At 57.0% G+C, this 27,901-nt stretch overlaps 1 protein-coding gene across 2 annotated transcripts; it reads right to left on the bottom strand.

The window, feature by feature from the left end:
• Positions 1–27: 27 nt before the first annotated feature.
• FOXN1 (forkhead box N1) lies at positions 28–27,890 on the bottom strand. Of its 2 annotated transcripts, none has more exons than XM_047708337.1 (9): positions 27,795–27,890; positions 13,907–14,038; positions 13,056–13,514; positions 10,622–10,735; positions 8,773–8,903; positions 7,381–7,477; positions 3,765–3,972; positions 3,061–3,552; positions 28–1,572 (listed from the first exon to the last, which is right to left on the bottom strand). In XM_047708337.1, exons 2-9 carry the CDS (start codon positions 14,027–14,029, stop codon positions 1,253–1,255), a joined length of 1,944 nt encoding a protein of 647 aa, XP_047564293.1. In that variant the 5' UTR covers positions 14,030–14,038; positions 27,795–27,890; the 3' UTR covers positions 28–1,252. The 2 variants fall into 2 exon arrangements, with proteins under 2 accessions (XP_047564293.1, XP_047564294.1); XM_047708338.1 differs by having other exon boundaries at positions 10,622–10,732.
• Between the last annotated feature and the right edge of the window lie 11 nt (positions 27,891–27,901).

Below are 27,901 nucleotides of genomic sequence, written 5' to 3'. Positions count from 1 at the left end.
GCCTCAGGAGCCAAGACCACAGGCACTTGCTTTATTGTTCCAGGTCAGGGGAAAACTGCAGACCGTCTAGAGATCTGCTTGTGCCTAACCAAGCCCAGGCCAACCTCTGAGGATTTCTGTCACCCCTGGGTGCAGGGTAGGCTGAAGCTCCCACTCGGTGGGGGTTAGACTCTCCAGTAGGGCATGGTGGCTGACCAGGCCACACCCCCAGCTCTGGGGGACATCCTGGGTCTGCCAAACAGTCAAAGAGAGGGGGGCGTCGGCCGCCACACACACCCCCTTCCCGCCCCTGCCAGCCTGTGTCAGGCTCCCCTTCCCTGAATGCCCAGGCTGCCTGGGCCAGTGAAAAGTCATTAGTAAGTTGGGAACTAAACTACATGAAGTTCTTCCAGAGAAGGAGTGAGATTGTCGTGCCCTGGAGGGGCCCTTCCAGAGCCCAGGGCTGGGAGAAGAGGACACTCTGAAGTTTCTGAGGGCAAGGGCTTTTCCAAACACTTTGTGTCAGAACTGGGCTCAGTTTGGTCCTGGGGTGGCCGTTACCTCTCCTGTGTGGCATTCTGGGGGAGGTCAGACAGAGCAGACACTGAGGCTGGGTGGAGCCTGGCCAGGTGGGTGCCCTGAACAGCAGCCCCCTGGGGGACCCACAGACAACTTGGGGAGAGGCTGTACAATTACTCCTCCCTGACAGGCTGCTGGGATGAAGATGGGAGAATAAATACAGGGTCCTTCCGGGAGAGAACATGCTAGAAGGGGCCAGGCCTGCAGAGCATGCAGACAGCAGAAGAGGGTTTCGGGGTGGTCTTGGATCTCGCACAAGGACCTGGGCCCTCAGCTGTCAGCCACCTTAGAAATGGAGTCAGACTCTCGGTGATGTAGTTCTGATTCTTCTGGATAGTAGGTATGTGGGTGGGTGTGGGTTTGATTTGACTGTGTATATGTGTGTGCACACATATTATGCAGGACGTAGGTGTGGATGAGTGTGAGCTAGGGAGGGTGTGTTCTTTCCTCTCCTGGACACTCAGTCTCTGGGGATCCTGAGTGAGGAGCTGGCTCCCCAGATGGCAGAAATGTGTGAGGGGTGGCATTGGGGGCTATCTTCTTCACCCCCAAGCTGCCAGCTGACAATCAGTTGGCTTGGTGGCTTAGGGGACAGGGCTGGTTTTCCTTCCTTGACCTTTAAGGTGGGCCCGATGTGGGCGGCCAGCGGGGACGTCCAGGCCGGATGGAGGCCCGAGTGGCTGCCGGGCGTGGCTCAGGCTAGGGCCATGGGCTTGGAGCTGGGGCTGAGGTACACAGACGGGCCGGCAGGGGCCGCGGGGGGTGTGGGCTCCAGCTCCATGAAGGCTGAGTAGAGGGTGGTGAGGTGCAGGTCACCCAGTGCCCCAGAGGCCCCACTGCCAGGTGGTGCCAAGTCGCTGGCCCCGCTGCCTGTCTCTGCCAGACAGGGCCCTGGGGGGAAGCCATGGGATGGGGGAGGAGGTGGTGGCATTGAAGAGGATGTTGGAGATGAGGTCACCAGTACCAAGGGGTCAAGGGCCAAGCTGTCATCCTTCAGCTGTTCCCACAGGTTTCCTAGTTGGGGGAGAGAACAGGAGTCACCGGGAGGTACCGAGGAACCCTGTGGACCCCTACCCCTTGGCTCTTACATGCTAAAAAGACCATGGTTGGGGTGACCTTGACCAGGGAACAGACTGTTGGCACCAGGGAGTTGCTGGAACCCTCTGATTCCTCTGCCATAGCTTAGATGATCTCCGGGGCTCTTATTTTGCAGTGGGGGCGGGGGTAGCCAAGGACTTGAGAGCTGGCCCTTTGGAAGGACGGATGTCTGTGCTGTGCACTCCCAAGTTAGCCTGCAGAGGGAGCCCTGGTGCTCTTCCTCCTGGCTCGTGCCCAGGCTTCCAAGGAAGGCAATCTGCAGTCAAGACCAAGGATCTTCTAACAGTGCTCCTAGGGACCCGATGTAGTCCTCCACTGCAGGCCCCAGGGAGAGCAGAGCCTGGAGCAGAGACTCTAGGGAGGAGTCATTGCTGCTACCCCGTCCTCCTCTCTGGGCTGTGGGATCTGCATTGTGGCAGGCCAGGGCCTGGGCATCAGGGCTGCAGGGGTGGAGGAAGGGGGTCGGACTAAACCCCAGACTGAACTTGGCTGCTTGGGTTCCAATCCTTAATCTCCTTCTTCCTAGCCAAGTAACCTTGAATAAGTTATTTAACCTCCATGTGCTTTTGTGAAAGGGGTTTAATAATCCCTCCTCTGGTTCTAGAGGCCCAGAGGAGAGGGGACCCGTGAAGCTGATGGTGCCTGGTGAGCGCTGCTCCCCACTTCTGGTTACTTCTGGGCTGAGGCTCTAGCTGTGCATTCCTAACAAGTTTACCAAGACCTGGGCTCTAGGACCAGGGGTTCTGTGAGGGTCAGCAGTCTCCAGCTGCTTATGGATGTCCCCACTCACCCCCATGCACCCAGAGGGTCTGAGGCCTGGGTCAGCCACCTCCTCCAAGCCTCCCGGGGCCAGGACCAGGGGCTGGGCATCCACTGGAGTTTAGGTCTGAATGGATGGAGTTGGCCGTGTACAGAGATGGGGCGGGCAAGGTGGAATGGACTAGATAGAACCTCTCCCCAGATTCCTATCCCGCAAATCTCTGCAGAGCCTGCCTAGTTCTGAGGTCTTGCATTTTTCCTCGGGGGGAACACCTCTCTCCTTCTTCTGCCCTAAAAGATGAATGAGAAAATGCAGCCGCCTCTTGGAATGTTCAGATGGGCAGTCGCGCACAGCCACTATTCAATGGCACACTGGACTCTTTTCCAGCTACCTGAAGCTGGGAGTGGTTTGATGATGGGGTCCATTGCAACATGTTCAGGGGTACCAGAAGGAGGGAAGTGGGGGCAAGGACATTTCTCTTTCCCCCTTGGCACCCCTGGTTGGCTAGGGACTTCTCCGTTTCAACTGACCAGAAACCTGGCAGCTAGCTAGGCCCCAGCCTGGAGACTTGGAGGGGATGGGCCACACCGCCGGACGCACCTCTCCAGCCCTTTCCCACCTTCCCTTTCCCGCCCCCAGCTCACCCTGGAAGTCAAAGTCGGTGAGAGAGGGGTTGATGGCATCCAGGTCAGTGCCAAGGTCTCCATCTGGCAGCAGAGGGTCCTGCATGGTCCTGGCTGGGGAAGGCTCAGCCAGGAGCTTAGCACTGTGGCTGGGCGGGGTGTTGGCGGGCAGAGGCGAGTCCTGGGGTGTGCCTGGCTGGGCCCGCAGCTCCAAGTGCCCATCCGGCTGCGGGAACAGCGGCTGCGGAGGTCCGGGAGGGGGCAGGCCTGGTGAGAGGTGCGAGTATGTCTGCCCATAGCAGGAGGACACGTGTCCCCCAAGTAGGTCCTGCAGGGGGTTCTTGCTGGGAATGGGGCCCGGAGCTGGGTGGATGGAGTGCAGTGGCTGGGAGAGCCCAACTGGAGGGGCCAGGGGCCGGATGGGGCCTGAGCTGGTCAGCCCAGGGGGTGGGCAGCCCAGCAGTGGGGAGCCCAGCTTCTCCCTCTTCTCTCCAATGAGGCTGTCCAGCTCTTCTGCGAAGGCCCGAGAGAGAAGAGAGAGGGACACCGTGAGACCTCCCTTTCCCCACAAGCCCTCTCCCCAGGCTTGGAACCACTCAGACCTTCGCTCATTGATAAGTTCTCTTTGCTCAGCTTCTATCCCTCTCCCCCCCCCGACTACTGTCCCCCTCACCCTGCTCTTAGGTGCACCACGCCCTTCCTTGCATTGCCCCCCAGCCTCTCACCCGGCTTGGCCATGCTCTTGCGCACGGCGATAGGGTCTTTCCTCTTCCACTTCTGCAGCTCCTCCTGCATCTTGTCGATTTTGGCCGGATTGAGGGCCCACAGGCAGCCCTTGCGAGAGGAGCTTCCCGATTTGTTCTCTACCTTCTCAAAACATTTGTTGAGAGAGAGGTTGTGGCGGACAGAATTCTTCCAGCCATCGGGCGCCGTCTGCCAGAGCAGAGCAGGACAAGGTCGGGGTCAGGGTCAAGTAGCCAGAGCCAGGTCTGGGCTCCAGAAAACTCCTTTGCCTTCTGGGCACCTAACCGCCACCCATTCCGGGGCTTGTCGTCCTCCTCAGCACCCAGCCTGCGTCTGGCACCCTTCCGGGGTGGGGCAGGGGTGGGCAGGAACCTTGGCCGCAAATTATTTTCACCTAAAATCTGCCTTCATGCCCACCGCTGTCCGACCCTTTTGAGGACTGTCGAGGTGATTCGTATAGGGAGGGTCCATTCCCTGTCTGGAGCTGGACCACTCCCCCTGGGTCTCCAGGCCTGTGCTCCGACCCCTGTGCCAAAAGCAAACTCACAACACCCAGGTCTCCCCAAGGAAGCTAGGAGATGATCCTTTCCCCAGGGGCTGCCTCATCCCTGCTTGGGCAAACCCTGGAGGGAAGAACGATGGGTGAGGTCGTATTTGGGTGTGTGCCCGTGTCACATATATGTTGTGTGTACAGCTGGGTTTTGGAGAGAGAACAAGGTGTGTGTGTGTTGGGGGGGGATTGGCTATGAGTCTGTGTGTGCTTGTGTCCCTAAATATGTCTCCCTGGTGTGAGCCTGTCTCTGGGGTGTGGGCCTGTGAGTTCCTTTGAGTGCAAGGATGTGCGTGTGAGAAAGTCTCCCTGGGTGTGTGGGGGGATCCATGACTGTATGTGGGTGTGAGTGTTCACATGAGTGTACGGGGGCCCCGGTGGGGAGGCCAGCCCTCAGGTGGGGAGTGGGGGGGCTCGTGCCAACAGAATAAACACCCATTAGGAGGCCCGGTCATGCCACCAGTGCAGTAATTGTGCCCAGGGAGGGTTGTAAAAACCATTAGGCTGACTCAGTGGGGTGAGAGGCGGTGGCGGGGGTGCCAGTGGGCTCCCCCCATCCCCCCACCTCCAGCTCTGTCCTAGCCTCTGTGACAGTCCTAAGCCCAGCAGTGGCTGACGGATGGGCAGAACATTGGCTCCAGCCAGTGGGGCCCCCACACCCTCAGCCCCCGTCCCTTTTCCCTTTCAGCTTGCAGTTTCTGCTTAATGAGGGGCAGCCACGCCCTCCTCCCTGGCTCACTTGCCCCAGGGAGCAGCCGGGCTGAATCACGCCCCGCAGAACTGGGTCCTGATGCCAGCGTCACGGCAAGTCGCTGGCAGGAGCTGCTGGAGTCTTTCCCAGGGGCAGCTGGCTGGGGGCAGGGGGCTGGTGGAGATGACCCCCCTCAAGGCTCCTGGGGTTCAGGAGGAAGGATTCTCGAGTCACCAGACCGGTCAGCTTGGGATTCACCTTCAACTCCCACGACAGTCCCTACTAGGAGTCAAGGCTGTGTCGCCTGATGGGCAGAGTTAATGTGCACTGAGCCCTTTTATGGGCCCATAAATCTGTGACTTTGGGATGCCAGGGCACCCCCCCACCCCAGCCACTTCCTGTTTGGAAGAGGGATGGTCGGCAGTAGCAATTATGCCCAGTAGCTGGACACTTCCCCGGTCCTGTAGCCCTGACTCATGGGGCTACAGGACGCCCACCTCCACTGCCTGGGGCATGAGGGCTACCCACCCTAGGGTCCACTCTGTTCTTGTTGGGAAAAATGACCCTTCACATGGAGAGTGAGTGATAAAGGGGGCCGGCCTTAGGTAGTTCAGAGGGGAAGCGTCAGAGTTGGAGGGAATGGATGAGCCAACTGGTCCAACCTGACCATTTTACAGATTGGGAAACTGAGGTCCAGGGAAGAAAGGGCCTGGCCCTGGATCACACAGAAGACAGTGACAGAGCCCAGACTCCAGCTCTGTCCCCTTAGGAAGGGCCCTGCCCAGGTCACCCTATAGAGCTGGCTTCACTACTGGGGCCCGTCCCATCCTCACAGATGCTTTCTCTCTGAAGTCAAATGTAAACTCAGGAGTGAGGGAGTGATGCAACTGGCTAAGAACAACAACTAGAACAAAAAAAAAAAAGTTGTTAGACCTCTTCACTCTTCAGCCCCATAAAACAGGGATTACACGGCTCCCAGGAAAAATAATTAAGCCAGGAAGATGAGATGCAGGGAGGGGCTGGGGGGCAGGCCAGGAGTTGGCAGGGAAGAAGGGCTGAGAGGAACAGGGCAGGGCCCTCACTTCCCTCTCTCTGGCCTGGCCCTTTGAAGCCCTATATAGGACCCTCCAAAAGCTTTGGGGTTAGGGAAGCTCTTGTCTCAGGATCTGTCAGGATATAGGGACAGCCCTAGATATTGGCTTTGATGCTTTTCAGATCTCAGAGACAGCTCCCCTCCCTTCTCCTCTCCATTCCAGAATCTTTGGTGGATGACGGTACTTCCCCATTCCCTGGCCAGACCATGCTGGCCATCTGACCCACTCCTCCCTTGATCACCATGTGGCAAATTCAAACTTGTTGGATTATCGGGTTCAGATTATCCTCCGGTGGGACAGTTGGGAAGCCAGTGGGGCTAGAGACCACCTTCCGGCTGGTGGGAGCTGAGTTGTGGACCCGGGCCTCAGCTCCCACCTTTGGCCTCGCTTGCAGATGAGATTAGATCCATCAGAGTAGAGACCTCAGAGAAGACACTCCTCACATACAAGCTCTGATCTCCCTTGCACCCACCCTGGAAGCAGAGGTCTGTGCTGGAGGGTATGGGGGCACATGCCGAGAACAGAAGTGGGTGATGTGAAGCCAAACAGCTTGAGCCACCAACCCATCCCCCCTGTTATGTGACCTTGAGCAGGAGGAATACCCTGTTATGTGTTTGCCTATCTGGAAAGAAGGGCATCTGTCCCACCTCTAGGGAGGGAATCTGATAGAAGCCCCTTTTGTGGATGACAGGAACTAGAGGTTGCACATAGGAAGGTCAGGTGAGCTACCGAGTTCCCTGAGACACTTGAAGACCATGAAACCCACACCCTGCTTTCTGGCAGCCCTGCTGCAGAGCCTGCCACCCACAGGGACAGATCTTAATCTCTCCCTGGAAGGTAATGGGTCCTGGGGTCCCAGCCTCCCCTGCCCCCCTGGCTGGCTAGAGCACTTACTCTGATCCCTCTAACACTATAGCCTCCTGGAGTGCAGGCATGGGGACAGCCTTTCATTTCTTCCCTAGCTCTCTCTCTCCCCACTTGGGGCAGGTGGAGCCTTCTTGAAGCCCATCAGGACTGACATGTCCGCTTTCCACCAGCATGAGGTCGGATTCCAGCCTGCTGTGCAACCTTGGGTGAACGGCCCCAGCTCTCTGTTCCTGACGCAGAACTCTCTCGAGAGGAAGTGTGGAAAAGAGGAGGCAGGTTCTCTCCTGGTTTTCATTCTAACCCATGCTCTACCTTCCCGCTGAACCTTTTGGCTCAGAGAGGCCTGTCTCACCCAGGACTCAGGGTGGAAAGATTCGGGTGGATCTTGGGCTCACCTTGAAGTAGGGAAAGTGCTCCGTCATGAAATTGTAGATCTCGCTGACAGGAAGGCTCCCCGTTTTACTGTTCTTAAGGGCCATGAAGATGAGGATGCTGAAGGCAGAGAACAACCTTGAGGGTTTGAACTTCTGAGCAGACAGGGAGTTTCCCCCTGACCTGCCCCTCCACACCCCCTGCCTGCCCTGGCTGGAGTAGTTGAGGAGAAATAATCTGCTGTGGATTTAGGTGAGAGGCTCTATGAGGTTGAAAGGAGAAAGGATGAGAAGGTGTCCACTGACATCGGGAATTACTGAGATACAAAGGTCTTGTGGAATCTGAGAGATCAGGCTTGTCATCCTGGCCTGGCCACTTACTAGCTGTGTGACCTCGGGTGAGTGCCTTAACTTCTCTGAACCTCAGTTTCCTGAGCTTTGAAGTAAGGAAAGTAATAGCTACCTCAGAGTTGTGAGGATTAAGGATGATGTCTTGAATATAGAAGGCACTCGTTAAATGGAAGCTGTCATTACCAGTCAGCCCTCAGCCAACTGCACGCTGAAGGGATGGAACTATGGTTTCTTGAGCCCCTACAGTGTGCCAAGCATATTCTCTCACTTAATCTTCCCAAAGGCCTGAATCTTGCTGTTCTTTTTTGTTTTTTCTTAAACAGAGAGATTAAGGAACTTGCCTGAGGTTCACAGCTAGTCAATTTAAGAGCCTGGACCTGAACTCTGTTCTGTTGGCCTCCAAGGATGGGGTGTGCTTTTTTCTGTGCCCCACCCTGCCTCCCACAAACCCCTTCTCTGTGTTCGGGGCTGCTGTTTGAATTCCTTGTCCTTTCCTGAGCTTGGACACTGGCTGATGACCTGATCCCATGTGGGGCCTGGCACACAGGAGGTCAGGTGTCACTGTGGATGGGAGGAATGAAAGCTCAGGAGAAAGGTGTCCTAGATGGGCTGGGGGTTGTGGGCTTGGAGCTTATAACCCCAGCCCCAACCCTGCAGGCGCTGGCTGCCTGAGCCGCATCTGTAGACCTCATCCCTCACTTATTTCCAGGAGAACTTTGGGGGTTGGTCTTCGCTCTGTCCCTAGGGCCGAGCGTCCCTCCTCCACTCTCCTTCAGAGGCCCTGGACCCCATGAGGCCAGAACTTAGGGGGCCCAATCTCAGGGCACCAGCCTCTGCTGAGCAGAGCCTCTGACATAGCTCCACAGGGTCAGACAAGGTCAGAGGTGATCTAGTCTATCTGCCTGCCCCCATTCAGGAATCTCCTCTCCAGCATCTTCTCGAAGCCTGCTGGGTATGATTTCCATCCTCTGCCATCATCTTGTACCTTGAGGATTCTGTGCATCAGTTTCCTCACTGGTCCTCTTACCCCTCTGCCTTCCACCCCAGGGGGGTCGGGAAACATACCTGTAGGAGTAGATGGGTTTGGGGAAGAGAGGCTGGTGCCCATCCGTGCTGGCCTGAGGTGCGATCCTCTGGTACGGATAGTGTGAAGAGCCCAGGTAGGGAATGGGGTAACCACCACCACCTGGTGAGTACTGTAGGGGTCAAAGGGGCAGAGTGGTTGCTATGGGAATCCCATCCCCCACACCCCGTTCACATACATTCAGAGAGAGAGCTGAGGCTAGATTCTTCTCTCCCTAGTTACTGGCTCCAAGAGCAGAGCCATCTGAGGGGGCTGGCCAAGGGCGTGGACATCTGAGGGCCTCTGAGGAGATCCCCATCCCCAGATGTGAGATCTCAGAGGCCTCAAAGCTCCTCTCCTCCAGTTCCTTCCTCTAGGTCATCCAGGTCCTCTGGTTGCCATGGCGATGGGGAAGCAGCCCAGCTGGGCCAGAGAGTGTGAGGCCCTCCAGACCTCCCCTCCATTTCTGGGAGCAGCTGGGTCGGAAGTGGGGTGTCCAGGCCGGGCACTCTTTTGCTGGGCACTGCCACATTTTATGAGTTTCAGTGGCTCTTTGAAAGGGCCGGTCATGGTGGTGGGCAGGTGGGGGTAGGAGGTGGTTTTACGGCAAAGGGAGTGGCTGCGGTGCCAGGGGTGGTGTTTTATGGGGGCAAAGGGGGTAGGAGACTCTGACTCCCCCATGTGCTCCGGGCTGAGGTGCTCTTTCCAGGTCACCCGAGAGACACTTGGTGCCTGAGTCACCCTCTCTGCAGCCTCTATAAAGCCCTGGGTGCGGCCATCTTGTTGGGGGGGTTGTGGAATGCAGAAGGCATCAAAGCAGGCTGGGCACGGTGAGGCCACTTGAGGTCTGGCAGCCCCTGAACCCTGCTGTGGCTCCTGTGGGCCAGGCTGCCTCGGGGACACCCCCTGCCCCGGGTCAGACTCCGAGCCTCAGGAGGGCTTTAGCCATTCCAGCTGGGCTCCTTGTGGCAGCGAGGATGACCCCTCCTGGTCTCCCTTGGCGCCCCTCCATCTCTTTCTTGCCTCCCTCCCTCACGGCAAGCAGTCTGACCACCTCCCCCACGGCACCCTCCCCCCCGCAACGTGCCTGCCTCCCTGGCTTGGCTAAGATCAGGGCCAAAGCTAAAGAGCCGGGAGTAGAACCTGCTCCACAGGCAGGGCCTGTCTCAGCGCCAGGCTGCAGGTGGATGGAGCTGGGCGCTGGGCAGCCACTTGCTCCGTCTTGCCCGGTGACTCCTGGGATCTGCCTGGCAGCTCTGGGGCTCTTTTCTTTCTCTTTTGTAAAAACCTGCATCCCATGCCAGTGTGGGGCAATTACTTGGCATCCTGGCCATGTCGGAGGAGCTGAGGCTGGGCCGTGGGGTGGGAGAGAGGAGAAGGGCCAGAGATGATGGGGTCGTGGAGCCTTCCAGGTGGGAAGGTCCCCCAACCTCCATGCCTGGTCCTACCCTGTCTCGGTGAAAGGGAAGTTAGGGGACAGGGCTCCATAGTAAAACAGTGGCAGACCCAGGCGGGAGCCCATTGTTGCCTTTCTGCTCAGTCACCCCACACATTCCTTTTCTCTTGGCCCCTGTCTTTGTTGGGCTCTCCTCCTCTCTCTCTTTTTGGTTCACATCTGGGCCATGCCCCACTCTCAGCCCCACTCTCTTTCCTGAGACTCTCCGTCTGCAATTCTCAGATGAACCCCACCTCCTCCTAGAGAAGGGCGATTGCTTCCTTCCCCAGGGGGCCCTGGACTCAGGCCTGGGGATGTCCTCCCTGGGGATGCAGACATGCATACTCACATCCACGCCTCATACCATCACACCTCCTACCACATAGTATCCTAGGGCCCACCTGTCCCTGACCCACCTGATGGAAGGGGGGCTGGGAGGGACAGTACAGGTGCTGCAAGGGGGGCTGGTAACAGTACATCCCAGGGCCGGTCTCCAGAGCTGGGGGCTTGACCTTGATTTCTGACCCCTGCTGGAAGGCAAAAAAAAACAGATGATCAGGTTTCTTCCTCCATCCCTTCTGCGGCTTTGAAACTTATACGAAAGCAACCTCTCCTCTGCTTGCCCCAAAGCTTAGTCCTAGAGATCAAATGGAGAACAGAGGTGGTCAGGGATTTTTTCTGAGGGAGCTCAGCAGGTTAGCCGTGGAGCTGGGGTTGGAATTCCTACCCCGCACCTCACTTCAGGTGAGAGGCAGAGGGTGAGCTGTCCGGGTCGGGGTTGGGGGGAGTACTGGGGGAGATTTGACAATGGTCACAGTGAGGTGGGGTGGGGTCAGAGATCTTTCTGGAATAGCGTGAAGATACAGGGCCTGATCCCACGCATCAAGCCTGGCTTTGGGTCTGCTCGATTTCAGAGCTGCCAGCCTCCCGGAGCAGGTCTGTGAAGGACACCTGAAAAAGTCCCGCTCTAGAATTCCCACTGCAGAGCCCTAGCAGGGGGAGCACAGGAAGTGGCCAGACAGGTTGGCCCAGCTGGTGACCCAAAGCCCTGCCCCTTCCTCCTTGGCAAAGCGCAGAGGAGCTCTGGCAGGCTCCTTGGAGGGGGCCAATGAGTCCTCCCCACTCTATCTCCTGGCCATCCTCAACTCAAAGGCCTTTGCTGCCTGCTCCGGGGAGTCTCCCTCATTGCTGGTCTGCTGGAGCCCCACGGCTGTTTTACCCTGGCACAGAGAATCCATAGCTGTTGGCGGCCAGGCTCTGGCTTTCCACAGGGAGTGAGCTCCCCATGGGTCCTCCAGAGTCTAGCATGGGACTCTACCCTGAGTAGAGTCAGAGGGAGTGCACAGCTAGGTACTGGAAGGTGAAGAAGCCCACTCTTCCTGGGCTTCCTGGGGGCCTGGGGAGCCAGCATCTGGGCCCCGAGGATCGAATCAACTGTCAGCTCTTTCTGGATGTGCCCTGGGGTTGCTGATGCAGAGATAGCCATAATCATAGAATCTCAGGCCTGGAAGGGCCAGCAGCACGAGGTCCAACCGCCTCCTTTGGAAGATGATGGGGCTGAGCCCACAGAGGGGAAGGGACGTGTCCGAGGTCACCCTGTGAGTCGACCAGCTGGCTGTGATTCTCTGGGCCCAAGCCCCTCTTCACTGCGCAGGAGGGAAGGGAGTGGGCTCAAATCTCAGCCTCACTTCCTATAGGGCCAAAGGACACCTTGGGAAAGTCACTTGACTTCTATGGAATGTCGGTTTCCTCAGCTGCAAAATGGGGATAGTGGGAAGTCTTTCGAGGGTTGTTGTGAGGATTAAATGGGCACTTGAGAGAAAGCCTCTGGCACGATGCCTGGGGGCTTGCAGCGAGTGGATTTGGGGGGCAGTAGCTAATATGACACCCTCACCATGAGTGACTGTCATGTTCAATGGGCCTGAGGAGAAGCCATCCATAGGGCCCCAGAACCAAGGGTCCTGTCTTGGCCACTACTGGTAGGTACCCAACCCCTTCAGGCTTTGTCGGGGTGGCTTGGGGATGGAGTGGGAACCTGTTTGAGAATAAGAGGTGAGGAGAGCTGGTGAGCATCTGAAGCAGGCACAATCCAGCCTGAGCCCACTTGTGCCCACTATCTCGGGGACCTCCAAATCCCCCTTGAACTTTTCTCTTCCCAGGGCAACAAGACTAGGAGGCAGTTCCTCTTTTTACATGAGGCCCAGAGAGGTTAAGTGACTTGCCCAAGATCACACAACTAGTGGGTATGACTGTGGAAGGACATCCCCACTTTCCAAGGTGCTTTCAAGGTATTTCTATGAATATACCCAGGCCCCCCTCTCTTGGCAAAGAATAGGGCCCGGAAGTGTCCTCTGAGAAACCGGAAGCCCTCTCTTAACCCCTGTAGCTGATGCTGGAGAAGGAACCCTGTGCTCTGTGGCTCCTCCCTAAACCCTTTTTCTTGGTCTCTGGAATGTGTCTTTCTTCTCACATTTGCATATGGGCGGGTAGGCCTGGCTGGGGATTCTTAAACAAACAGAGAAGTCACACTCCGGAATCCTGACTCAGGAGCCTCTGGGAAGCTGCCAGCTTCCTTAGCCTGACCTCCTGCCTCCCCTCACCTTGGCCCCTCCATGGCCAGGGCAGGTCAGCATCACACACCCCCACCCCCAGATGACCTGGAGGCCAGAAGAAAGCCGAGACCCCAGCTCTGTGAGCTTGCTGCTTCCCTGGCGCCCACAGACCCTGAGTCTAAGATGGGGAAGGTCTGGGAAGGGAAGGAGGAGTTTGCCCTCAGAGGACTCATCTTGGATTTCTGGGAATTAGGACCCTTCGGGGTGGGTGGGATGCCCACCGGCCACTGGTACTCACCAGGACTTGGGGGCTGTGCTCTTGGCTGGGATAGGGGAGCCCGTTGCTCCAGGCCTCTGCTGAGAAGCCAGGCAGGAAGGCCTCAGCCTCCCCGACATCCACAGGGATCTCCTCGAAGGCCTCCAGCGCCCCTGGGGTCTTAAAGGAGTGTCCATCAAGGGCCAGGGCGGTCTGGGCCTCAGGGAAGACGTCCTCATGGAAATGCCGCTTGTATGGGTGGTAAGGCCCATGACTGCCCTTGAGAAAGCGCCCAGGGCTGCTTGCTGGGCCCTCCTCAAAGCCGAAGCTGGGGTACTTGTCTGAGGGCGAGAGCCGGAAGGGGCCCGGGCCCAGGCCGGCTGGGCAGTGGACTTGCTCAGGGCCTGGTGATGCGACGCTGGGGCTCTGTGGGGGCAGTGAGGGTGCCCTCTCTGGGGGGCCGTCGGGCACAAATGATGAGCAGCTGAAGCCGGCAAGCTTCTGGGGTGGACAGAGGGTAGAGAGCCTGTGAGTAGAGGCTGGACCAGGACCCCACTCTGGGCTAGCGTAACGGGGTCTGCGGCTGAGCTCTGGGGAACTCCCAAATGATAGAGGAGACATAGACTGCCCTTGGAAGCCCTAATCTGATGAGGGCACTTTGCTCCTGGATCTGAGGTGCCCCAGGTCAGAGGGATGCACAGCCCTGCCCTGGGAAAGCCCCAGACAGAAGGGATAAGAAGAGGTGGGGATCCGAACCCTCTGGAGCTTGGAGTCACTGGGTAATTTGCTCACTGCTGGAAGGGACAAGGCAGATCCCAGGAGGTCCCCTGGGGTAGCGGGGACTGGTCCAGCTGCTGCTGGGCTGTGTTTGGGCCCAGGCGCTGGGTACTTACGTTCTGTGAGGCGGGGGAGCCTGGGAGGCCCGGTGCCTGCATGAGGTCCCCTTGGGGCTCGCCCTCCAGTCTGGTGGGGCCGGGCAGTGTGGCGTCAGACTGCGGCGGGAGTAGCGACACCATCACCCAGTCCTGGCCTCGAAGAAAGCCGGCTGTGATGAGAGTGAGGACCAGGGTCCTGGGGTGACCAACCCCAAGCTCACACCCTCTACTCCCACCCCATCCCTGGGCTGGTGCCCTCACTCCAGCCGGACATCTGGTAAGACAGAGAGAGAGACAGACAGACGGGCAGAGAAATAGACACAGTGAGAGACACACTCGAGACAGAAGGAAGCAGATAAACTATGAGAGACAGAGGAAGGAAGCACAGAGGGAAGACTGGAGAGAGAACAAAACACACCAGGTGGGAGACCCCCCTTACCCCCTACCCCAAACCCCTTCCCCATGAGGGAGAGTTGGCTTCTCTGGAGCTCAGCTGCGGATGGTCCCCTCAAGACCCTGACTCTGGCCCCTATCTCCCAGAGAGGGACTAGGTGACCATTGCCAGCTGCCTCTGCTCAGGGGCTGAACGGGTGGCCGGTCTGGAGAGAAGGGGGCTGGAGAGAGTGGGTCAAGCCCCGACCCTCACACTTCTCATGCTGCAGGTGACCGAGCCCTCCGTAGAGGTGGGACCTGTCACCGATGCCACTTCAGGGACTGGCATGCCCAGTGTGCCCCTGGGGACTCGAGGGGACCTGGCTGCCTGGTGGTCCTGTGAGCCTGGCCTGGCCCCGGGGTGCCACCACTGGTCCACTGGGCGATGTTCGGCACAGGCTGTTCTTCCTGCCGCTTCCAAAATGCCTCTTGTACCTATGTATACGAGAGGCCCTAACCTCTTTTTTTTTTTTTTTTTTAAATATTTCAATTTTGGGATGCCTGGGTGGCTCAATCGTTAGGCGTCTGCCTTTGGCTTGTGTCATGATCCCAGGATCCTGGGGTCGAGTCCCGTGTCGGGTTCCCTGCTCAGAGGGGACCCTGCTTCTACCTCTGCTCCCCCTGCTTGTATGTATGCTCTCTCTCTGACAGGTGAATGAATGAAATCTTTTAAAAAAATAAATTAAAAATTAAAAATTTAAAAGAAATTTCATTTTTAAGTAATCTCTACACCCGACTCAGAGCTCGAACTCACAATCCCAAGATCAAGAGTCACATGGTCCCCAGGCCACTGCCCTTTCTGAGTTTTGGTTTCACTATTTGAAAACTAGGGCCTCACAGTAGATGATAGTAGACGATAGCTTAGGAATCTCTCAGCTCCCAGTTCTAGAAGTACAGAGCCTTGTCCCCGGCATACCCCAGAGGTTGAGAGGACTTAGGTCCAAGCCTTTCCTTGCTAGCTGTGTCAGGGAAGCTCTCTGAGCTTCGGACACCATCATCTACAGAGCGGGGAGAGAGGTAGGGCCTCCCACCGAGGAATGCTGTAATAAAGGAAATCACACAGAGGAACCCTTTTGCACAATGCCTAGCATATCCTAAGTGCTCTCCAGATGCCCGCTCTCGTTATTAATATCCTTATTAGTTCAGCTTTACTATTCTCACCCTCAGCTTTCTGCCTTCCTTCCCCACCACCTGCCAAGGACAGTTCCTCTGGAATGTTCTCCTCTTTGCCAAGCAGTCTCAGATAAAGCCTGCCATTGGCTGAGGGCCTGCTCTGGGCTGGCCTCTGTGTAAGCGATTTGGAAAGTTTTCTCATGGGTTTGTCAGAAAAAACCCATAAGGAAGGTTTAAGCCCACTTTACAGCTGAGGAAATTGAGGCTCAGAAGGGTTACACGGCTTGTCCAAATCACACAGCAAATCCTTAATAGAGTCAGGATTTGAACCCAGCTAGGTTCGCTGGGTTCCTCATATGGTTTTTTCATTTGGTGGGGGCCAGACTGAGTGTTGGCTGAGCTGGGGGGGCCAAGCAACAAGAAAAGCGTGAGGTTCACACTCACTCCCTCCTACCCGAGACCTCTGCCAAGCAGATCAGGGTAACTGTGCATTTCCCAGACTGAACTCTCTCGGGAGTGCCCTGGGGGACCCCAGGGTGCCCAACCTAGGATCCGCATGCCAGGGAGGCATGAACTGTCTCCTCCCTTTGCTTGGGGGGTTCCGTGAACAAGGAAGGGAGGGCATTTGCCCCAAGTCCCTCCAGGGATCAGTGGCAGAGGGGGCTAGTAGCTGGGGTCCAGGTGGGGGAGGTGCGGGGAGGCTCTCCCGCCCCTTCAAGAGTCCCTACCACCCCTTCTCCATGTCCCGGCACCCGCTCAATCATAATGCTAAATGCGGCGTGACCAGGGAAGCGCAGAGCTGGCCGTAACTGGACACCACAGCGGAGCAGGCATGGGGCCTGGGGTGCAGGGCAGCCCATCTCTGGCTCCGCATGACTGACGGCCCTCACCCCGCCCCCTCCACTGCCGTTCCCTGGACAGTTCTGGGACAGCCAGGGCCTGCCTGCCACGCCTGGATGTGGCCCAGAGCTGCTTTCCCAAGCCTCCTCCAGCACCTCCAGAGGTGAGGCCAGGGCCCTTTCGTCTCCCCCAGGTCTTGGGCTTTGGAACCCATGGGGTGGTGGTGGTCGCTCCCCTCTCCCAAGGCAGAATGGTGTGTGGTTAAGAGCAAAGGTTTTAGGTTCGGTCCAAACTGACTTTGAGTCCAGCTGTGTCACCACCTGGCTTCTCGATTTTGAAAAAAACCCTGTAATTCTTTGTATCTTGTTCCTCTGATGAATGGGGCTTGTGGGCCTATCTCCCGGGGTCGGATGAAGGGAGCCAACGTGTGTAAGATGCCCGGCCCATAGCAAACCCTCAAGGACATGTGTCACGAATTTGGCCTTACTGACCCAGGCCTCTGGTTTCCCTGACGGTCCTGCGACTTCAGGCCTAGCAGGCCTGGGGAGATTGGTCAATGACCCCCCAGGAGGCAGCTGCCCTCTCTGCCTGGCCTTCACTCAGCCTGGCCTCCGGGGGCTTAGATCCCAGCTCTGCTCCTCTGAGATGTGAATCTGAGCAGGCTGCACCTTGGCCCAACCTTCCCGGAAGACCCCCTAAAGCCTCTGCCCCACTCCCACATTTGCATCAGCCTCTATATCCCAGGATATCATCTGGAGACCTGGCTCACTTCCTGATCTCAGAGACCTTAACTGAAGGCTTTAGTTCACACACAGCTGTATGATGCACATGGACTTGGCCAAGCCCCATAGACAGGCTTAAAACCAGGGAGTGTACACAGAGCTCAGAGGCCCACTGCCCTGGAATGGTCCTCCTGCCGAGCTTCCTCTGGGTTGGTTTTATGAGGGACCACTCCTGACTCAGTGGTACCCTTTTGGTCACCTCAGCCCAGACTGTTTTACAAATGAGGAAAGGAGGCCCAGAGAAGAGGTTTGGTGACTTAGCCTAAGACCACACAGCCCCTGAAAGAGGAGGTCCCCTGACAAATGCATCCAAAAGAGGCTGGGCAGGGGTGCCTGGGTGGCTCATTTGTTAAGCATCTGCCTTTGGCTTGGGTCATGGTCCAAGGATCCTGGGATCGAGTATCGCATTGGGCTCCCTGCTCAGCACGAAGCCTGCTTCTCCCTCTCCCACTCCCCCTGCTTGAGTTCCCTCCCTCGCTATGTCTCTCTCCATCAAATACATAAATAAAACCTAAAAAAACCAAACAAACAAACAAAGAAAAAACAAAAAAGGCCGGCCTGTGAGGCTTTGATTTGTGTAAATAGGGGGTCCTGTCCAGCACAGGAAGGAGCTCACTGTTGGGTAAGGGAGGGGGCTGGGCTGGTCCTCGACCCCTCCCTGGAGTAGTCCTCAGTGACCCTGAGGTTGGATGATCTAGTTCAGAAGCTCTAGGGTCAAGATTGAATCTGAATCCCAGGAACTGCGGGACTTTGGTTGGGCAAGGTGCTTCACTTCCGTCCCTGGGCCTCAGTTTCCTCATCTGTAATAGAGGGCTAATAATACATACCTCTCTGGAGGGCTAGATGAAATATTGCTTGTAAATAGCTTAATGCATAGTACATACTCAATAAATAGTAGCTATTAGTAATAATTAGCAGTGGGGCAGAGTTAATTTAAAGCATGAGCTCTGGGGGTGGGGGAAGGAGGACTCCCCCTTCTGTCTCCATGGCATCATCCACCAGCACTGGTGGAGACTAAACTTCCCTCCCCTTGACTCTCTGCCCTCAGAGATCATTCCAGCTGCCCCCCTGTGGTAGATGGAGCCAGGGTCCGTAGAAACTCCCAGGGAAGGTGGGAGGTGGGGAGGGCTTCTCTATTGCTTTGGAGCTCTCCAAGACTTTGCCAATGGCTCCAGTGTCCTGAGGCTGGCATCCACATTCAGAGGGAATCTTGGAGTCTAACCTCTATCCTACCTGCTTTTGTTCCAAGGAACACGATGGGATATGTGTGTGTGTGTGTGTGTGTGTGTGTGTGTGTGTGTGTGTGTGTGCGCGCAAATAGCAGCAAACCCATGGGGGAGGTCCAGTCAGCTCACCTCCTCTCTCAGATCCCAGAAGCTACCAGAAATGACTGCCATGACCCTGCCGCTTAGTGTGGGCTCCCCCGATCCACAGCCTGCCCCCTTCCTGGGCTGAAGCTGGGCCAGGGCTCTCAAAGGCAGACTGTGCCCTGAGGTCCCTTCGACTGTAAGGACGACCGACCTACCAACCAACCATCCTCCTGACTCTCCATCTATAGAGCACCCTGCAATTTACAAAGCTCTCATATCTGTCATCTCCCTCGTTCTCCCTCTGCCCCAGAGGGTAACAGGCAGTGGTGTGCTAGAGACAGCTACTGTGGCCTTGCAGGAGCCAACTGTGCCCACGTCTTTCCAGCTCTCCGTTCTGTCAAATCAGACTGGATTGACCATGGTATAAGCATTTACTCATGGACATTAGCAAACACTACAAATCAGAGACTTTTTTGGGGGGTGGGGGTGGGAGGAGCTCGTTGGTGAACATTGACCAGCACAGCACCAGGAGAGGGGGCAAGGTCATTAACCCCATTTTTCAGAGGAGAAAATTGAGGTCCAAAGAGAGGAAGGGACGTGCCCAGCGCCCTACAGCTAAAACTGAAAATCCCATCTCCCGAAACTCGGGCCACAGGAGCCTCAGCCACACCCCCAAACACACAATAACCCTGACCAAACAGGGTCTGGAGACCAGTTCAGTAGCTCAGCATCCTGTCTACCCTCGGTTCTCTAAGCTACCTCTCCTCTGCCCATGACCCTCAGAGAGTCTTGGGGCATGGCTAGGGCTGGAAGGAGACTTGATCTTCCCTGGGCTCAGAGGGAAGGCAGAGCAGAGTCCCTGCTCCCTAACCTGCTTAGGGAGCACGATAGGAAGAAATTCCCCAGAAAGCATGACAGCAGGAACAAGGAGCATCACTGTGTCCTTGGTCTGTGCCCTTCTCACAAACAGCCAGGCCCTGTGCTCCCTCTACCCAGGACAACTCCCCACTTCTCAGAGACCCTTCTCCTGGTGCCTTAGAACTCAGGCAGAAGAGACTGTTTGGAAGAAGTGGGAGGCGGAGGACCCCCTGTTTGCTGATCCTGTGACCTTGGCCAAGTCACTTCCTCTTTCTGTACCTCTGTTTCCTTATAAGTGCAATGAGGGGTCGCAACCATTTGCATCTGAAGTTGCTGACACTGGTCCTGCCTCCAGGGGGGCCTATGTCCGAAGAGCTGTCAGTGGGGCCTCGCCCGTGCCCTGCCTCCCTGAGGGACCTCCCTGAGGAAATCCTCCAGTTACAGCTGGGGGGAATTATTATACCCCAGAAGAGGATTTATTATCCTCATTTTATAGACGAAGGGACTGAAGCTCCCGTTAACCCGACTTACACGAGTTGGCCCAGCTACCAAATTATATGACCCCCACCACCACCCCAGGATTCACACCTGGGCCTCAGAGCCTGTGTGCTTAACCATGACACTCCCCGGCCCCCACTCAGGGACCCCTCAGCATCCTTGCTCACACCTGGGAGCCAGAGTGGTGGGCTGGGGGCAACGTTGGAGGTTCCCCTGGGAGGGTTTGTCTGTCCCTGCATCCTCTGTGGGCAGCTGAGTCACAGAGGACATGGAGGGCCCTTCCTGGGCTCTCTGCACACTCCCTCCCACTGGGCAGCCTCCTGCCCGCCCTTTATGAGCGGGGAGGAGATGGTAGAGTTCCGCCTTAATGGTTTCTGTCACTGGCTGCGGCAGCATGTTTTATGAGAGGTTGGGCCCGGGCCTGGTGCTGCCGGTGGCCTTACCCAGGGCTCCACCCTCCCATCCACTGGGAGGGGGCCCCTGGAGCAGCTCAGTAATTACCTAGCTGGGGGAGGCCACGAAGGGCCCCGGGGCTGCTCCCCAGGCTTGAGCACCCCAGGATACTGGGAGTGCAAGGGTGCCAAGAAGGAGGGAGTTTCTCCATCCTCTCGTCCCATCCAGGTTGGGGGTTCAGAAGCTGAAATTCTGGCCCCTCTGGCTCTTCACCCAGCCTCAGTTTCAGGAAAAAGGATCAGCTACCCTGAGATCTGATTAAAGTGCTGTGAGAGGCAGCCTAGGGACAGAAAGAGCAGGGGGAGGAGTGGAGAAGAGCCAACAGCAATAGTGTCCCCCTCATGGGATGCTTTCCACAAACCTGAGCCAAGGACACCTGCCACTGAGCCATTCCCATCCCCCAAGACAGAGCTGTCCCAGAGCCTCTGCAGTCGTTCCCCTGCGGCTGCAAACAGACTGGTCCTAGACTGGGACTCGGTGTGCCTATCCTGAGAAAGCACTTGAGCCCCCTTCCATGTCTGAGGCTGACCTGGAAGTTCTTCCAGATATCTAACCATAGTCTCCCTTGTCATCTTAGTCCTCCTGCCCTGTTCTTCCCGCCATCCACCAAGGGATCCTCCAGAGGCAACCAACTCATCCCTTTTCCGGGGTGGGTCCCAGCCTTGCTGTGGATGCCCGACTCCAGCAGCTTCCTATTTCCCCCCACTCTCCTTTGACGGGTATCCTTTCCTTTCCACCATCCCTGGCCACCTCTGAACAGCTTCCCATCTCTCCGGCCCATCCCCAACCCTGCCACCCAGCTCTGGCCTCAGAGGAGCTGAACCCAAGCACTCACAGTGGGCTCAGGGCCATGGCCACCATCACGGCTTCGGGGAGTCATTCAGCCCAGCAACACCCAGGGAGCCTCCATCGAGGTATAAATACTCCCACATGCCTGGACCGGCCCCCTGCCTGAGGGCTGGGGCGGGGCTGCCTCCCCAGGCCAGGCAGGCAGGTCACGTGCCCCATAAATGCCACAGGACCACAGGCCCTTCTTGGCAGCCCTGGGGAGACCAACTGGGGCCTGACCTTTCTAGATGGATGGACGACGGATGGATGGATGCAGTCTACAGGTGAACGGATGGACAGATTGATGGGTGGACTGAAGACTGGATGGGAAGCTGGACAGGTGGATAGATGGACAGATGGATAGACAGATGGATGAATGGATGGGGAACATCCCTGAGGATGTTCATTTGGTAAATGGGAAGGAAGGGATGCTTGGTTTTAAGGAAATAAGAAGTGTCACCCTTCATGCTCCTATCCATTCCGTTTGAGACACACTTCTTCCCAGGACCCCTTTTCTCCTAGAAAAGACTGTCCACCTAGATAGAGCCCACTGGCTCTAATGGGTTCTCCCTACTCCTTAGATGCCCCTTTCTGGAGACCAAACACCCCAACCCCCAGAGATCTTTTACTCTTACTCTTGAAGGTCATTCATGGTCTGCCTTTTCCTCCCTCCTGCCTACTCCGGAGTCCAGGCTCTGCAGCTGGTAGCCCACTCCAGATCTTGCTCCCAGAAGCAAGGTCAGCTTGCTTGCCAAGGTTAGTAGGAAGAGGAGGAGGAAAATTCTCAATTCCAAGAACATGAGCCCCTTAGATGGGCAACTTAGAGAGGAAGGTGCCCCTCCCCTCTACCTTCCCTCAGGGGTTTTTATTTATTTATTTTTTTAAGATTTTTAAAATTTATTTGTTTGACAGAGAGAGAGAGAGAGAGAGAGATCACAAGCAGGCAGGCAGAGAAAGAGAGAGAGAGAAGCAGACTCCCTGCTGAGCAGAGAGCCCGATGCGGGGCTCGATCCCAGGACCCTGAGATCATGACCTGAGCCAACGGCAGAGGTTTAACCCACTGAGCCACCAAAGCGCCCCCCCTCAGGGGTTTTTAAAAGCATAATTGGGTCTGATGGTGAGAACAAGCTTGGAAAGGGACTCGTAGATAGACAAAGCAACCCGGAACCACTGGGGGCTTGACAAGAGAGCTGGGCTCCTGGAGGGTGGGGCCTCTTGCCTGCTAAAGCCCCCCAGAGGGACCAGCGTGCAGAAAGCAGTGTTCTGAGGCCCCAGATACTGATTTCCGGAGAAGCAAGTTCCTTCTAAACCTCAATCTTCCCAGCTGTGAAAGGGGCCAAAGAGTGGATGGTGAGGTGAGGAGTGATGGAAGGAACAGGAGGATTTTTCACAGATTATGAAATATGGCCTCATTCTCCCTTATGACAAGCTTCCTCCAGCCATGCATGCTGTCTGAGGATGTGGAGGAATGGGCGGGGGGATAGGACCCCATTACCAGCCTCTACAGCCCAATTAGCTCTACAGACAGTCCTATGTTCAGAAGTCCCCCCATAAGAAGTCACTCAGTGAACCTGTCGTCCCATCTCTGGCATCCTGCGGGCCTCATGGATAATGGGCTGAGATGCTGATGGGCTACGGTGTGATTGTCAGACGAGCATCTGAGCTCGGAGACTGATAGGGATGACTACAACCTTGTTTTGCCTCATCCCCCTACCCTGGCCATTGTCATCTCAGGAGCCCCCGGCCGCTCCACCCCGGCCGCTCCACCAAGCCCCCTGTTCCCTCCCTGACAGGGAGTCCTTCTGACCAAAGACCCCAGAAGTGTTCTTTCCGAGCTCTGACATCAGCATGGGCTAGTGCGGCCATGAACCTCAGTTCCTCCTGTATTAAATGGGATCATCTTTGCCCTACATAACTCTCTTGGCTATCCCGGAGACTGACTGAGGACTCGGAAAATCAAAATGGTTGGAGGAAGCTAAACTGACATCCCTTTTTTCTGGTGCTCCTGCTTCCTCCCCTGAGGTCCTGGGTCCATGGGATTTCAGGAAAGGGTTGGAGGCTGACATCATTCCCCCTTCAACCATTGGCCCTTCCCAGGGTGTTCCCGTGGGGGAAGGTAAGAGTGCTCCCATTCAGTTGGCGGACCCTCTTTGCCTACCCCCCCCCTAGTGGGGGCTCAGGACCCCCCACCCTCCCTTGGGCCTGGGGCCTCTTGTGCTCTGTACATTTTCAGAAGGCCTGCTCATTATTACCAGCCTATTATCACGGGTATGAATTCTGTCACCACTACTAATAATACAGATCTAGTACCAGACAAATTCTTCAGGGTGCGGCCCCTCCCCCCACGTCATCCAGAGCCCGTGCGCACTCCTACAAGGTGGGCAGCAAGCTAACTGCTTGAGTTTACCCAGCTGGAGAGAAAAGAGCACGGGAGGGCCCACCCAGCCAAGCTCTTCTCCATCTGACAGATGAGGAAACTGAAGGGATTGTGGAAGGGGTTGTTCTCCACTATGCAGGTATCTGGGTGCTGGTTCTTCCTCCAGGCTCCCCAGGCTGGGTGAACACTCACTCCCTTGTGCATCTGAAGGATGCAGAGAAGCAGTTCCTTTTGGGGGTGTTTCTCTGAACACATCTAGCTCGAGGGCTCCAGCCCTCACCTTTCTTCCCTGAGCATCCCCAGGTCCACCCCAGGGCTTGGCATTGTCAGCCCAAAGAACTTTCTCTCCAAAACCCTTCCCACCTCGGAGAGATTGGGCATGCTCATGGGAAGGCTCAGAGAGGCTGAGCCTCCTCTCCAAAACCACATGCTCTGGGGGGCCCCACGTGGGCTCCAGCCACCCCTCCCGGAAGGAGCCAGGGACGTCTCTGATGGTGAGCCCTGCTGCCTGGGCTCTGCTAAGATCACTCTGGCTCTGCTAAGGGGGAGTCTGATCCCTGGGTTTTCTGAGCTTGGTGATGTGTGTGTGTGTGTGTGTGTGTGTGTGTGTGAGCACATCCGATGGCTTCCAAGACTGACGGACTTGTGTAGTGTGGGACATGGCTATGGAATTTACAAGTGTAGGTGGACTCCAAGTGTCTCCGGGCAATCCAGCTCCAGGGACACGCCCCATGCTTGGGGTGTGTGTGTGTGTGTGTGTGTGTGTGTGTGTGTTGGTGGCCAAGCCAGCTGTCATTTGTCAGAAGCAATAGTTTCAGGCCAGAGGAGCAGGGCTTCAAGCTGACTGATGAACCATCTTCCCATGAGCCCAGGGTGGAGGTTAGGGGCAGAACTCCCAGTGGGCTCTCTGGTTCTTGGGGGGGTGCCCACGCCAGTGAGCTCCCAGAGTAGCCAGGACAGCAAGGGTTCCCTTTCTTTCTGTGACTCACAGCTGGCTCTCGGGTCAAGTTTCTTGAGCTATCACGATTCAGCTAATTCTCTCTCCGGCCCCATTAATCTGAGCTGACTAAGCAAGAACCACAGGCAGGGTAGAGACCCAGGGATGCTCACGACAGCAGTCATTCCTAAACAACCCGGCAGGCTTTCTGGCTTCGGCTTCTGTCCATCTCTCCGCTTTGGGGCCAACCATGCCTAATTGGATTGGTTATACTTGAGGCCCCCCAAGAAAGCTTGCTGCTTCCTCCCTCTGGGGCCCTCTGGGCATGTCTCTCCAGCTTCCCCCTTGCCTGCCACCCACCTGCAATGCAGAGAGGTCCACCTGAACATCAGACCTCAACTCGTCTTGTTGCACTTGACCTCATTTTTACTGTTTGGCCAGCATCCAGCCTTGAAGGTCTGGACAGGCTCAGGAAGTAGAGGACTTCTCCAGGGATGACCCCATCCAGTCCTTTCTGTTCTAGTGGCATTGCTCTGGGCTTTTCCTAAACACTGGAGAAGGGGGAGGACATGGCAGGACCTGGTGAGGATGAAGCTGAGGGGTGTTGGACTTTGAGGGAGATCTCTGGTGCACGGAGAGATCCATTCCAGGGAGGTGGGGATGGAAGATGGATTTGGGGTTGAGGATGGACGTGGGGCTGAGGAGGTGAGGTAGAAGGGGAAGAGAGGGATGGGATTGTGGAGACATAGGTGAAACTGGGGATGTGGGTGGGAGTGGAGGTGTTAGGGGGAGTCTGGGGGTTAAGGCTGGAGATGGGCACAGAGATGGAGGAAGGGGCAGTAAATCGGAAAGACCAAAATTATTCAGGGATGCTTGATGCTTCTGAGATGCACTCTCCCAGAGGTTATCTTGTCATTTCCCTGCTCCTGGGCACGTTGCCAGCCCAGCCACACCCATTCCAGATCAATGGTTGCCTCTCCACTCAGGAAACCACCTCCTGTGGTCACACAGTCCAGCCAAATTCAGTTTATGACCCTGAAACTTGTCATGAAGTCCAACGTCCATCTCTCCTGCTTGCAGAAGCCAGTCTCCGCTTGCTGGAGGCCCCCTGCAGGCCTAGCCGGGGTGGTGGGCTGTGATGGGGAAAGGAAGAGGGGAGGGCATGCCTGTGGGACCCCTGTCCCTTGCCTCCCTCTGTAATGGGGGGAGATTAGGGGAGGCGGGCTGAAGTGGCTCCCAACAGCCCCATCTCATCAGAGTGTGGGGTTGGAGAGACCACGAGAAGGGCAGTGGGGCCGTCCTTCTGTCCTTTCCCGTATACCAGGTCTCTGGAAGTTTCAGTATGCCTTAGTAACAGTCTCTAGCCATATGCTTGGGTCCTGTGCATGCGGTGGGGTTTTGCTGTGCAAGAAGACACAAGCTGGAAGGAGGGAGTTAGACATCAGGGAGGACTTTCTGGCTGTGAAGGATGGACAGAGCCCGTGGGAAGGAAGGCAGATGGGGCTCTCCTTGGGGGCTAAAGAAAGGCCCTCCCTGAGACTAGGGTGTTGGTGGGGGCTGGCATCCGACAGCCTCCTAGAAGGTGCATGTCCCTGGTGGGCTTTCCCCTCTGTCTTTCACTTCCTGAACCTTCTCCCCTTCTCACGACGAATGGCGAAGGCCATTGGTAGGGGGAAAGGTGGTGGGCTCAGTTTGCAGATGAGACAAAGATAGGGGGAGCAGGGACCCCCCCATCTTTCTCTCCCCTAACTGAGAGCAGAATTGAGAGGATTCTGGGGCTCCCTGAGCCCCTGGGAAATGAAGTCCTCTGAGAAATCCCTGGCATTCCCGGGAGAACAGGTTCCTGGCCCTGGGAGGTGATCGAGGCGCCGGGCCTGGGGGGCCAGCATGCCTCAGCAGGCCCCGGAGCTGGGAGCTGAGCTCTGCGGAGGCACCACGGGCGGGGCTGGGTGGGGAGCTGGGAGGACATGCGCCTCTCCCCATGGCACCATGGGCCCTGAGGATCCCGAGTCTCCCCGGCCTCAGCCTGCCTCTGGCCCTGCCTGGCTCCCCACACAAGAGAAGGTCTAGGACAGGAGGTGCCACACCCCCCATCAGTGGGGGATGGCCTCCTACAGCCTGTGTCTTGTGGGTCGGGCAATAACCGAGGTGGCAAAAGGACCTGAGCCAATCTCTATGGGGACAGGGCTGGAGCGCAAGGCCATCCTCCAGTCAGCCCAGAGAAGCTGGGTCTCATCAGTGGGAGAAGGCCAAGGCTATAGGTCAAGCAGAGCAGTGGAGACTTCCTGACTTTGACGGAGCTGTGCGAGCCTCCACCTGCAGGATTAGAAAGTGAGGAGGGCAGTCCCGCCTGGCATGGGACTTAAGCGGCATCAGGGCTGGGAGAGGGATGAGGGGACTTCTCTGGGCCAGGTCCTGTTCACCCAGGTCCTTTCCCGCCGGCCAGCTGGGTCTGGACACAATGCACACACAAACGTACACATATTCCCCCACACCAACGTCTACCCCACGCTCGTAGGTGCAGAGAGAGCAGGCAAACACGCCCACTTGTTAGAGTCTGTGCTTTATCTAACTTGCTTCTTTGGACATTTAGGGAGGGCCTGGGGGACTCCCCGGGGAATGCCAGAACCTTACCTGATCAGGTGGGGGTGGGGAGAAGCTGTGGGAGCCCGAGGGGGCTTCTTGCCGCTCCAGCCATTTCCCTAAGAGCCTTTGCTTGCCAGACTCCCAGTTCTACCCTTCAAGGGTCCTAGAGCTGCCTGCCCATCCCAGGTCTGCTTGCCAGACCTCTTGATCACAGAGGTCTTGAGGGAGGGAGGTGTTCCTAGACCTCCGGGGGATTCTGCCTTGAGCTCCGCATCCGCGCTGGCCACAACACCTGTTTGCCACCTGTTGGCTTCTCCACCCGCTGTGCCATCTCCTTTCTGCATCCCAGGCCTCCCTCCAGTCCCCAGGCGTCCAGACCCCAGCCCAAACCGACCAGAGACATTAAGCGATGTCTGGATCAACAGAGCCCCTTGGCATCACCCAGCCCCCCGGAGCTGGGATCTCCCCTCTCCCTCAGAAAGCCACTACAATTGAGAATCTGCCTCCCCGTCTTTCAGCTCTAGTTTTCCGGTCCTAGTATTGCCGAGTCCTCATTTCTCCCCAGCACGGGGGTGGCTCAGCCCGGCCTCTCCAGCCACAGAGAACCAACCCCAGAACCACAAGCCCTACTACAGCGAGAAGGGTTGATGTTAGGCAGCCTGGGACAGGGACGAGAGGGAAGAACACGAGGGGGGTGGTCCTCTTTGTCCTCCAGGCACTCACCCCGCTTCCTGAGTCTCCCTTCGGCTGCAGTGAGAAGATGGGGAGCACCCAGGGGCTCCCAGCCTCTCCCAGGGCCCGTTAAAAAGGCAAACTCCCCCCCGCCCCACCACCATGCTCTGGCCCTGTCTTGTTGGCCTCCACGGCTGACTTGGGACCAGTCTCCTCTTACCTGCTCAGTGAAGCAGGTCGGCGTGGGGGCCCGGGTCTGGGGGGCCAGGAGCTCTGTCCGCCTGTCAGTCCGTCAGCTTGGCCGTCCTGGGTCTGTGCTGACATCAG

Source organism: Lutra lutra, chromosome 16, assembly GCF_902655055.1.
Source record: "Lutra lutra chromosome 16, mLutLut1.2, whole genome shotgun sequence".
Lineage (NCBI taxonomy): Eukaryota > Metazoa > Chordata > Mammalia > Carnivora > Mustelidae > Lutra > Lutra lutra.
This window is presented reverse-complemented; position numbering and strand designations above follow the sequence as displayed.

Excerpts from the sequence above, each read along its gene's own strand:
- FOXN1 (XM_047708337.1), bottom strand. The coding sequence starts at position 14,029 with ATGGTGTCGCTACTCCCGCCGCAGTCTGACGCCACACTGCCCGGCCCC. Across the intron at positions 8,904-10,621 it reads CCCAGCCCCCCTTCCATCAG|TACTCACCAGGTGGTGGTGG; the intron begins GTGGGTCAGGGA and ends TGACCCCTACAG. Across the intron at positions 3,553-3,764 it reads CAAGAGCATGGCCAAGCCGG|AAGAGCTGGACAGCCTCATT; the intron begins GTGAGAGGCTGG and ends GGGCCTTCGCAG.